The 12,479-nt window shown below is 41.6% G+C and overlaps 1 protein-coding gene across 1 annotated transcript; it reads right to left on the bottom strand.

Moving 5' to 3' along the window:
* Positions 1-3,152: 3,152 nt before the first annotated feature.
* On the bottom strand, positions 3,153-9,326 carry LOC135475844 (carbohydrate sulfotransferase 11-like). Its single transcript, XM_064755784.1, has 3 exons — positions 9,198-9,326; positions 7,576-7,637; positions 3,153-4,929 (listed from the first exon to the last, which is right to left on the bottom strand). Exons 1-3 carry the CDS (start codon positions 9,301-9,303, stop codon positions 3,814-3,816), a joined length of 1,284 nt encoding a protein of 427 aa, XP_064611854.1. The 5' UTR covers positions 9,304-9,326; the 3' UTR covers positions 3,153-3,813.
* Positions 9,327-12,479: the final 3,153 nt, after the last annotated feature.

Raw genomic sequence — 12,479 nt, 5'->3', positions numbered from 1 at the left:
CCTACACCTATATTATTTGAAGAATCCCAGTACACGCAAACCTACATGTATTTCGGAACCAGCGCCAGTAATACACAGCTAGAGCTATGTGCAGTTTTAAGGCTTTTATACAGTCTTCAGACACGGCTTTTAAGTTTTGTGCCTTAGAATGAATCTCTTTCAGAATATAACAATGATTGCAATCAGTCGTTTAGGAGTGCGGCAGATTTGTTTTGTTAAAACAGACAGCCGCATAAAGGCTGTCTGTACGATGGATCACATGCTAAACAACCAGAATACAAACTAGCTAGACTAGTGGGACACAGAACACCAGCTTGAATTCATATATACGAACTCCTGGAGTGACAAATACTGGACCAAAGAGTGCATGCTCAGCCAAGCATCGTCTCATTTAAAGCGTGTATTATTTTACGCTGTGTGTACACAGTTCGCCTTGAAAAGCTCTCAGCACCTATCTCACCTTCCTGTGTAGAATGGAATTATAACTGTAAAAGACAATTGTATTAAATTCAAATTTGTTAAGTCATATTTGTATAGTATATTGGTCTGGTAGTTTGAAGCTACAGCAATTGATGTTTTTAAGTTTTGTGTCTTAGAATGAATCTCTTTCAGAATATAACAATGATTGCAATCAGTCGTTTAGGAGTGCGGCAGATTTGTTTTGTTAAAACAGACAGCCGCATAAAGGCTGTCTGTACGATGGATTACATGCTAAATAACCAGGGTACAAACTAGCTAGACTATTGGGGCTGACCGTGATCTAACAATGTACTCCGTACAAGGGCAACACGCACACACTTATATTGTAAAATAGACGGCAGTTGAGTTCACAACACATGTATAAATAAACCCAAACGAAAACTTGATATGTAAATATTCAGAAAACTGTCGTCAATTCTACTACAAAATTTCATTTTCTGTTTTATCAGAGATTTTGCAGTTATTGGCGATTTTTCTGATTTGTTGAATCACTCGCCATACTGTAACGTGCACTGTCAAGCGCTGCTTGCTGGACAAGCTGTTGACGTCGCATTAGTAACACTCAGTAATCACTCGCCATACTGTAACGTGCACTGTCAAGCACTGCTTGCTGGACAAGCTGGTGAGGTCGCATTAGTAACAAACAAATCACTCACTATATTGTAACCTGCACTGCCAAGCGCTGCTTGCTGGATAAGCAGGTGAAGTCGCATTAGTAACAAACAAATCACTCACTATATTGTAACCTGCACTGCCAAGCGCTGCTTGCTGGACAAGCAGGTGACGTCGCATTAGTAACAAACCAATCACTCGCCATATTGTAACCTGCACTGTCAAGCGCTGCTTGCTGGACAAGCAGGTGAAGTCGCATTAGTAACAAAATGTAGTGATCAGGGACGTGCATAATTAATCAGTGGCTAGTCAGTGGGTTTAAAACGAAAAAGAAAAAAGCATTTTGCTACATAATTCTACATAACCCGCGGCTAGAGGCTGTACATTCATCATGATAAATTATATCGCTAAGTGAGAAATATGAACAGTGGCAATCAAAGCACAATTGGATTACATATATTGAATATCGACAACTTATACAGGTCTACTATCATGGTGCACGATTTGAATACTGATTTCGCTCATTTGCCCAGAACATTCCCTGCGTCTTTCCAGTCATCACTGAAAGCTGTTGACTGCTTCCCTTGCGTGATTCTGTTCTCATTTCGTACTTGATATATATTTCATTAGTTATTAAATTCTGATATCACTCATTCCTTGCGTCTTTCCAACATCTTTGAAAACTGTTGACTACCTCCTCTTTGCTTGATTCCGTCCTGACTTCCTGCTAAACACACTTCCTGAATATATCGCCGTTTTAGGAAGGGAGCTAATCTTTTGGTTATGATCGGGAACGTCCATTCAGTATACAAATGTCTGAGGCATAGATTTTCACCTCACAAGAAACCTAAAAGAGTGAGTGATTGGGGTTTAACGTCGTACTCAACAATTTTTCAGTCATATGACGACGAAGGAATCCTTAGGGTGGATGTACGTGTAATGTGCCTCCTTTGTTTGATTTCCACCGTTCTTTTATTTAGTGATGCTTCACTGAGACGACTTACCGAAGGCAAGTAAGCCGCCCCGCCCGAACCATTATGCTGATACGGGTCAACCAGTCGTTGCACTATCCCCTTCATGCTGAACGTCAAGCGAGGAAGTTACAACTTTCACAACTTATAAAGTTTTAGGTGTGACTCGATCAAGGATTGATCCTGGATCTACCGGTCCCGAAGCGGACGCTCTACCAACTGTGCTATCCGGGCCGGTGAAACCTAAAAGAAATTATGTTGTGTTCCCTCTAGCACTGCATAATAAAGCCTGTAAGTCATCGATCATTTACAAGTATACCAATGTCTTTTTCGAAGCAAAAATTTCGTCGTTTGTGTTAAACGTCATTTTGGGAACTGGCCTTGCGATTATTGACCCGGAACGTACATTTTGGCTGACGGCTAATGTGCGAATGTCCGTTTCGACGGACAGATTTTCACCTAACAAGGGAACGGAATGCAAGGATACTTTGTGATTGTTCCTCAATCGAGATTGTGCGGAAACCAATCGGTGGTTTCACGTCTTGTTTTTCAGCCACCTTTTTCCAGCTACACTTTTTCAACTACACCCTTCCAACTATATTACTCCAGCTAGCTGTGCACTTACAAGAACAGGTTGAGTGTTGTTCACTCTCAAGTGGCTGTGTCAGTTGGTAGAGCGTCCGCTTCGGGAGCGGTAGATCCAGGATCAATCCTTGGTGGAGTCACACCTAAGACTTGTAACTCCCTCGCTTGGCGTTCAGCCTGAAGGGTATAGTGTTTGACTGTTTGACCAATATCAGTATAATGGCTCGGGCCGGGCGCCATACTTGCCTTCGTCTCAGTAAAGCCCCAAACACTCACTCACTCAACTGGCTGAGGGAACAACGCAAAGCTAAGACAACAACATGCGCTCTGCCCGGTTTCCTCCCACAATAAGGCTGGCCACCGTCGTAAAGGTGAAATATTCTTTAATGTGGCATAAAACACCAATCAAACAAATAAAAAATTATAAATCTTCAGGTAAGTACCCACTAAGTTCACAGTGAACAAAAAAGTCCAAGTAAACAATATGCAATTATATTCACATTGCTAGTGTAACGTCGTGATTTCTCGGCCCGAGACAGCTTATGTATACTGGGCTCGCATATAACATTGCGTGTTGATCCCCACAATCTTCCATGTACACAAGGCATGTCAGACACCGTGTACTGGGGAATCCCACTAGCAGATGACTAGTGAAATGGATTACAAAGGGGCACAACTCAAGGCTAAACATAGGTGCCACATACTATGGCTTAGCGTGGTACATTGGGACATGACGAACACCAGACAGAATGTACATAGGAAACTCACTGTACCATACGACACGTGAAATGGATTACAAAGGGGCACAACTCAAGACTTGGCCAAACGTAGTTGTGATATAGCACAATTTAGCGATGTACACTGCAGCTGTCACGTATATGACGTCACTGGGTGCCACATTACGAATTCCTTAAATCCACGTGAAGTAATTTTATCCAAGGAAAAGAACCCTGTACATGTGTTATAACAAGGCAAGTTATTTTATAACTCAGTGTCTGAAAAGCACCGGAACCTTTCACTCAGTTAAACTAAAATTTGATACCTGTTTAACAGGTAGAATAAAGGAACAGCTTGATGTTTTTGCTCTTAGTACTCAATAAAACCAAAATGAAATCATAAATAATTTAATACCTCTACCACAAAAAATTGTGTACCCATTAACAAGTCAGCGAATGAACAACTCGTCGGGTCTGATAGGATAATTAAACAACTGAAAGTCCAGATCATAAACATGCCGAATTTGCTCCAATAGTTTCGGTGAGACTGTTGTATATGCGTTTATCATTGCCTCCTGTCGTTGCTTTTTTCGTTCTTCGGCCGTAGGTGGATTTTGGTGGTAAGCCTCCATGGCCAGCTTTAAAAATCCTTCCTTGCTCGTATTTTGGTTGATGCGCTCTTCAGGGAAGCTCTGAGAACTATGTATGTATCCTTGCGTTATGTATGATGTCCACATTCTCCGACAAAAGTCTTTACGGGACATACACTTAGCGAGTTTATCCCAGGCCATGTCAACTGTCTGTTTCATGCCATCGCGAGCTAGTATTTCCGTCGTTGATGATAGGTTCACCAAGCCGCTGATGCCAACTGTGTCCATCACGTAGTCCCTGTCATCAGAGAAGGTTTCCTGCTTACCGATGATGTGGTAATCAAATGTACACGGATGACAGAGTTTGCTAATAGGAAACCAGTGTTCATCTGGGCCTTGAACGCTTTGATCACCCGACACCTTAAGGGCATACCTTAGGAATTCTTCAAAAGTTAAGTCATGGCCACAGGCTAGAGACTCCCTTGTCGCATTTCTACGTACTAGCTGTATTATTCTACGTCCCATCGCCCAAAAGTCGCCGAGGTAAAATTTATCCACGTAAGCAGAGTATAATCTGGAATATGGATCTCGAACAAACATCACTCGAGTAGCTTCCGACAGGAACTTGTAGGCGGCATCAAACTTTGGAATCTTCAAAACAGAATCTATACTTTGTGAATGAGCTTGATTCTTGGTAAACTCAAATATGTCCGTCTTGTTTACTTGTAAGGCTAGAATCAGTCTTTTCCAAAAGGTGCAGCCGGCTTTGGGCACGTAACAAATTGCGAATTTGCGCGAGCGGACGATAAGGAGGCGACTTCGCGTGTCCTGTGTGCTTGTCGGGCGGCCTAGCGCATCGCACACCTCACGCACGCGTGAAACCCGTTCTGCGTTCCTAGCTTGCTGCATGCTGTAAGTATCGCCAGCCTCCGCTCCTCCTGACGACCCATCGTCCTCAGTGCCGCGGAAAACACCCTGGAATGAAAAACTGATGGTTAAAACTATCAGCAGATACTGAAATGACAACTAATATAATTTGCGTATGAGCTTGGTTCTTGGTATTCGTTTATTTGATTGCTTTAATGCAATACTCGTATATGACGGCGGTGAGTTTGATGTTAGGAGGAAACGTTTGTGGTAAACCACCGGTCGTTGTCAGTTTACTAACAAACTGTCCCACCTGTGATGTAGACACTTACACGACATGTTGGTTGATGACAAATGGTACCGGTAATCAAGGAACTTAAAGAGCTACTTTAGTGTACAGACGTATGTCTTAAAGGCAAGGTTAAATGATAAGGATCGAGATAGTCGGAATTGCTTTCTTAAGATGTAGAAAAAACTCACGGTATTAAAGCCGTTGTTGTTAGTTCGGAAGGATAATACGGAAACATATATTTCCTGCCGTTTCCGATTTTGCCCGGTGAGACGTCATGGAAGAACACTTGACATCACCCATCACTGACCTATAGCACAAATGACGTCGTTCTTTCAAAAGCGCATGACGTCATTTCAGCACGAAAGTCTTACGCGACGTCATATCAGCCTGATTCATCGTCACATAAAGAATATTACTACATCACATCAGGAAGATTTTACGGAAATTGCTGAAGATTTTGTTCTTCAGGACTCTTCACTTATAGGGGTTAAACAGCGTTATTCGGCGTTAATGTTTTTGAACCGTGGTGCTAGCTATATTCCATAGGGTATCCTTCATACCAGTTTAATATTTCAACCTGGCGTCTCTCAGGATTGAAGTAGCACGCGCTTGGGACCCCACGATCAATGTTAATCTCTTTCTCTTTCTAGGACTGAACCCACAACTGCACACCAGGGTCAGCGGTCAAAAACAGATCCCCTCATCATTCGTTAGTTAAGGTGAAGTAAGTTTCAGGTATAATTCTTACGAGCCACAGGAGAGTTTTATGTATAGCAACAGTGAGAAAACTGCGAAAAAATAATGTCATTTCGCTCACGCTGGCTTCCTCCCCAGCAGTACGTGGGAAGGTCTTTCACATCTTGCGTGGGTTTCTCCACGGTCTGCCCGGTTTCCTCCCGCCATAATGTTAGCCGCCGTTGTGTAAGTAAAATACTCTGGAGTACGGCGTAAAACACCAATCAAATAAATAAATAAATAAATTGTTCGATACGCCCTGTTAATGGTTGTGAATGAAACCAAAATTATTGTATTGACCTCAATACCAGGATTTTTCAAATTTAGGTCAGTTCTGCTCCAAGTGTCAGGGGCCGATTTCACAAAACCATTTCTCACTTAAGTTAAAATTTAAAATCTCATCACAACAGTTAGTTTTTGGCACTGGAAATCAAGATTCTGGCACATCTGCTATCAGTTGACACAGATGAGGTGGTCCAAATTTAAAAACAGACCTAAAAAATCGTGATTCAGATTTTGACTAAAGTCAGAAATGTTTTTTTGGAATCGGCCTCAGGTACTAAACGTGATGATCGTTGTGAAATGGCGAGGACACGTAGATCTCACGATTCCTGCGGCTGTTATGTGATAGGAAGTCGGCTCATACCCAACATGCGCTTTTTTTATGACAGAATGATAATTATCATGTAATGAGTGCAATACAGCAGTGGCCGATCTAGAGGATAGTTTTGAGAGACGTCCCCACCACCGAACCCCAAACTCCCCATCGGGTGAAATGCTTCTCCGGTCGTCTGTATAACGTGAGGATCCCAACATCAAGTGAAATCTCTCAGGACAAGGCAAATAAAATATTAATGTGAAATTAACATATACGTCAGATGAACGACCACTGAACACTGTCCATAAAAATAGCTAGACTTTTTTTAACAAATTTTTTTCTACTTAGTAAAATGCATTTATAACCTTGATTTCTACGGTGAACTTTACTAATCGTATTGAGACCAGTGACGTCATCTTAGCCTTTTGCCACTTAACACATACAGGCTGCTAGATTTCATGATTCAAAATGCATATACTTATATTTCCATGAATGCGTTCGCGGACTGGACCTTGACACGGACTATTTCGAGCAAAGCTATGAGTGGTTAGTGGCACCACTAATACTCTCTAGGTTACTACAGACTTCCTTAGAATATGATATTTTAAAACCTTTTTACTCGGTTAAAGAAATCTACAAAAAAAAATCAAACTATTTTCCTAGACGGTGTTTAATGGCCATCTGGTACATGCTTCATTTTAGTATTTTCTTTGCCTTTAAGTCACAACTGAACATGCGTGACAACTTCACCCTCAAGTCTGCTGCACACATCTACTGGATGTGTAGTCTGGTTGGTTAGAGCAGCTCCTTCGCTCTAATATTTCGTTGGTCAACGTGAGTTTCCCCAGGCTCTGCACAGTTTCCTACCACCATAATGCTGACACCCGTCCTATCAGTGAGATATTCTGAAGTCCGACATAAAACACCAATCATGGAAACAAAATAAAATAAATGATTGGTCAAAACGTGCTACATGGGTTTGCCCGAGCTAGATTTATCAACCATAGTTCGATAAAAAGAGTCCTGAAGAGTGAAAGAAAAACCTTTTGTCGACCGAGAATTTGGAGCCCAGGACGCCTGTCTTACGTGCTGGGATGACATTTGGCTAGATTCGCCCGTCCTTACATACCTGTATGTCAGCTTTTGTACCCCTATCGCCTTCTTGCTCTTGTAAATACTGTTTCAGCGGTCCTGGAAAGAAAACATAGACTATTTAGACTTTGCAGAAACACGACAGATACCCAAAACTCAATTTGTCAATGTTTTATTTATTATTTCATTTGTGTCTTACGTCTTGCTCAAGAATATTTTCTTATCAAGTATAATATTATACGACGGCAGTAACTGCCACTGAAGTCAACTGTATTTTTTACTAATTACATCAACTTTTTACTAATTACATGTATTTTTTACTAATTACATATATTTTAAACGTTTTTGTTTACACGAAGCCGTACACTATCAAATGCCCTAAACTTCATTTGTAGATAAAAGATACCTTACTTTGGCCAAACCGGCGGAAAGAAGGTGGTGCCAAAATAGCTGAATAGTTGAATAACGAATGTGGGCTTATTTATGATAGCACGGAACTTGTTATTCAAATATCGAATAACATGCTAGCAGTGTATAAGAGTTAGCACCATATTCGTGTTTCGATAACGAATTTTTTTTATTCTGAAGTTGACAAATTTACTACATAAATAGTAAGGAAAATCAACGACCTCGTTTAAAATATACATACGGGTGTATCAAAATAGTGGCCACAGCGGCCTTGGTGGGAGATCTGCTTGTTTAGGCTTAGCCTCATTACTGATGCCCCTCACCTCTCCCTCCCCTCCCCCATGGATCTTTAATCGGCTTATTTTGATAATTTAAAAATTTTTCAGTTGTCTATTCGAAGAATGTTCTGCACACTTGAGATAAAGAGAATGCATGGGTACCAAGTATTAATAGATACAAAGGCTGAGACAGAGACAGACTATTGGTGTTTTCTGGCATCATTTCCCGCCATATCACTCTGACCCCATTGACTCCAGTGACCTTAGGGTATCTCATCGGCTACACCTGTTATGCATAACAACATCACCCGCATAGCAGGGAAGCCCTTGTGTCATTCGCAGGCGATCTCTCACTCAGGGGTTGGCAATCGACCCAAGCGACAGCCGGTTGGGGGGGGGGGGGGGGGGGGGGAGTACGGCGTAAAACACGTATCAAATAAATATATTTGATAAAGTACAAATGGGGTGCCCTACGTAAGCACTGTTTTCTGTAACTGTCTTAGATTAATTTTATTTACTGGTGGTTTAATATATGTTGTATATATTCATTGTTTGATAAGGATAATTTTGAGCTTATTGTTGTATTATGTATAGGGGTAAACAAAAATATGATCGAAAACACGTTTGCAGATAAATACGTGTTCCATGCTATCACAAATAAATAAATAAATAAATAGCCGAGAGCCTTATAAAGGTGGTAAGAGTTGACAACAATTTTACCAACTGATCGACCAACTAGCCTCCTCTCCGGCCGTACGTGGGAAGTTCTTCCAGCAAGCTGTGGATGGTCGTGTGTCCCCCCAAGCTCTGCCCGCTTTCCTCCCATTCACCATAATGCTGGCCGCCGTTGTATAGGCTAAATATTCTTGAGTACGGCGTAAAACACCATTCAAATAAATAAATAAATAAATAGCCGACTGAGCCGGACGAACAGGCGGAAAGAGCGACTTGTTGTTACTGTTCAAAAACTTACCGAAGTTGGCAGCTATGTAGACTAGCAAACACAGCCCGAAAACTATCGTGCCTAGTTTTCGACCCCAGGCCAGGCGGGGACCCACCTGCTGACACATCCCGATCATCTTTGTTTTCGTAATTAAATTAATATCTCATCAATTAAACATTGTCCCAAGAAACAGGCTACTACGAAAAGTGAAAATCCAGTATATGTGACGTGCGAATTGCACATGAGACTCGCGAGCGAAGAGAGAGCTTTGACATTGGCTATTACGTGCTGTCGCAAATCTCACTGTCACCACAGCTGTCGCTGCTACCCCTCCCTTCCTCCCTCAAATTCATACAGATGACTGACCACAGCACAAAAACATTATACAAGACGCCCTGCATGCAGTTCACTACTGTTACTTGTGCATTGCGATATCTAGAGTTTGTGGATAAGTAGAATACTGGACATCAGTGGCGCTATAGTGTAAGAGGTGTAGCTCATAGTTCTAAAAACTATTATAAATTACTTCAGTATTAATTGATTTACTGGTGTTTTGACACCATTTTCCGAAGTTTTCAGTTGGGTGGAAGTCATACGATAATAGTATGCAGATATCTATACATGTATACATATAGCAGTGAATGTTTTTACGGTAATGATTCTATATTTATAATCGTGTACACATATTACCAGTATCTCACATTACTTTTCTTGTAACCATATTATTTCAAAGTATAAATATTATAAAAATAATATCGTTTGATTTTGTAAATCAGCGAATATTTATCTGCTTATATCTTATGTCGTTTTGCGCCATACTCAGGAATATATCAGTCCCATGATGTTTATTACAAAGCTAACTTTATGTGCGGTAGGTGAAAAATCTCCTGCCTGAAAGCCACACTTGAACTTTCTACAACTGGATTCTAACACGCATCCCTGTCTGGGCTACAGTCGTCATACAGAACAATGTAATGCTGTGGCAGACTAGGGCGTGTAAAGAAATACAGTTTCTAGAACCTGTATGTGTTTTCAAGCTAATATTGGCTGGAATTTTAAGATTCCAACGCTTTCCATGCTTTGCTGAGGCCCTTACTGACACATTCTTGATATAGGCCTACCTGAGGTCATACTTTCAGTGATGTTCGTAACTTCTTTGGTGGCTAATTTCAGTTCAGTCCAAATACATGCAACCCTCTTCGATCAAAGAAGTGAGAGAATTATTAGTTTCGACCAATCACTGTGCACCTCTCAAATGTGCCAGGCAGATTTTAAGTAGCATCACCACGCAACATCCATTTCAAAAGCAACATTTAACGGAAAGATATATGTAATGGTCATCAATGATTATATTAAGCGTAAACACGCCACAACAAGTTCCAAAGGTTAATCTTCCCTAGTGGTAGCAGTGGTGTACAGCGACAGCAGAGAGTGGCACATGCGCGGTAAGGAATATGCTTGTACACGTAGTATTTGGCGCCATAAAGGGATCTTCCAATGCGTAGGGAAAATGAACAGTTGACAGTGATTCATTTATTCATTTATCTCATTGGTGTTCTATGCCGTACTTCAGAATATTTCACTCACATTATGGTGGCCAACATTCTGGTGAGAGGAAACCGGACAGAGCCCCGGGAAGCCTACGACCATCTGCAGGTTGCTGGCAGACATTCCCACGTACGACTGGGGAGGATGCCAGCATGAGCTGGACTCGAACTCACAGCGACCGAATTGGTGAGAGGCTCCTGGGTCATTGCGCCGCGCTTTGACACAGTGAAGCTGGAGTGACTGGCATAGACATGTCCCTCCAAGCTTGTCGACCCTGTGACAGAGAGTGTTGTATTTTGTGCACATTAGTGAGCAGCAACTGCGGGCAGCGTGGTAATTATATAATGGATTTTATTGATCATTTGCAATAACCGCATGTATAGGGTTACGTGTACTTTACTACAATACTTGCCAGCTATGGCCAGGGGCCACTTGCAAAGGGATCGTGGAGTAAGTTGATTGTAACTGTCACATATTAAAACATATGTTACAATCAACTTAGGCTAAGATTGGTTTGAGCAAGGGGCCTCATTTCTACAGGTACAGGTATCAAGCATGTAACCAGACCACATATACATGTAGATACGCTTACAAAACCCAGTACTGCAGGTACACGTAACGTGCATGTAACCAGACCACATATACATGTAGATACGCTTACAAAACCCAGTAGTACAGGTATACGTATCAAGTATGTAACCAGACCACATACACATGTAGATACGTTTACAAAACCCAGCACTACAGGGTACACGTAACATGCGTGTAACCAGACCACATATACATGCAGTTACCTTCACATTCATCTGCGAATGTAATGGCTCTTTCAACTCTACTGTAATGACGTTGTTGGTGTTTTTGTTGCTTTTGGTACATGTTTTCCAAGTACTCGATCGCTGGGTAAACTGACACATCATCGGAAACAATAAAGAGTGCTAAAGAGGCTGAAGACAATAAATTTATATTTGTTTTCATTTATTTGATTGGTGTTTTACGCCGCACTCAAAACTATTCCACTTATACGACAGCGGCCAGCGTTGGTGGGAAGAAACCAAGAATATATTAACAGAATGGTGACGGCACCTGTGCAAAGTATATATAATGCAAAATGTACAATTATAATGTTTCCTTGTTACATGCAAGCCATGCAGTTCCAGTGTTAAGGTGTTCATGCTGCTGCCCTTTGGTTCACGTCACACAGCAAGTTTCAACAACTGCATTTCGATCAAACTTCCCTACACGTCACAGAGCAAGTTTGAACTACTGCATTTCGGTCACACTTCCATACACCTCACAGCGCAAGTTTCAACAATTGCATTTTCGCCACACTTCCATACACCTCATGGAGCAGGTTTCAGTGACCGTCCAGATTACCAAAGGCAATTTTTCGGGCATACGTCTATACTCCTCTCCGTGCTGGTTTCAACTACCAGTACTGCTCTTATGGGTATCAATAAACCGTGTTTCCGTAAACGTCCATACTCCTCACAGTGGAGGTTTCAACCACCGGTACTGCTCATACGGGTATCAATAAACCGTGTTTCCTTAAACGTCCATACTCCTCACAGTGCAGTTTTAACTACCGGTATCAATAAACCGTGTTTCCTTAAACGTCCAGTCCGCTTCGGGACCGGTAGATCCAGGATCAATCCTTGATCGAGTCACACCTAAGACTTTAAAAGAGGAAGTTGTAACTTCCTCGCTTGGCATTCAGCATGAAGAGGATAGTGCAACGACTGGCTGACCCATATCAGTATAATGGCT

Source organism: Liolophura sinensis, chromosome 9 (genome assembly GCF_032854445.1).
Source record: "Liolophura sinensis isolate JHLJ2023 chromosome 9, CUHK_Ljap_v2, whole genome shotgun sequence".
In the NCBI taxonomy this organism is placed as follows: Eukaryota; Metazoa; Mollusca; class Polyplacophora; order Chitonida; family Chitonidae; genus Liolophura; species Liolophura sinensis.
Note: the sequence above shows the minus strand (reverse complement) of the source record. Positions and strands in the feature narration are given on the sequence as shown.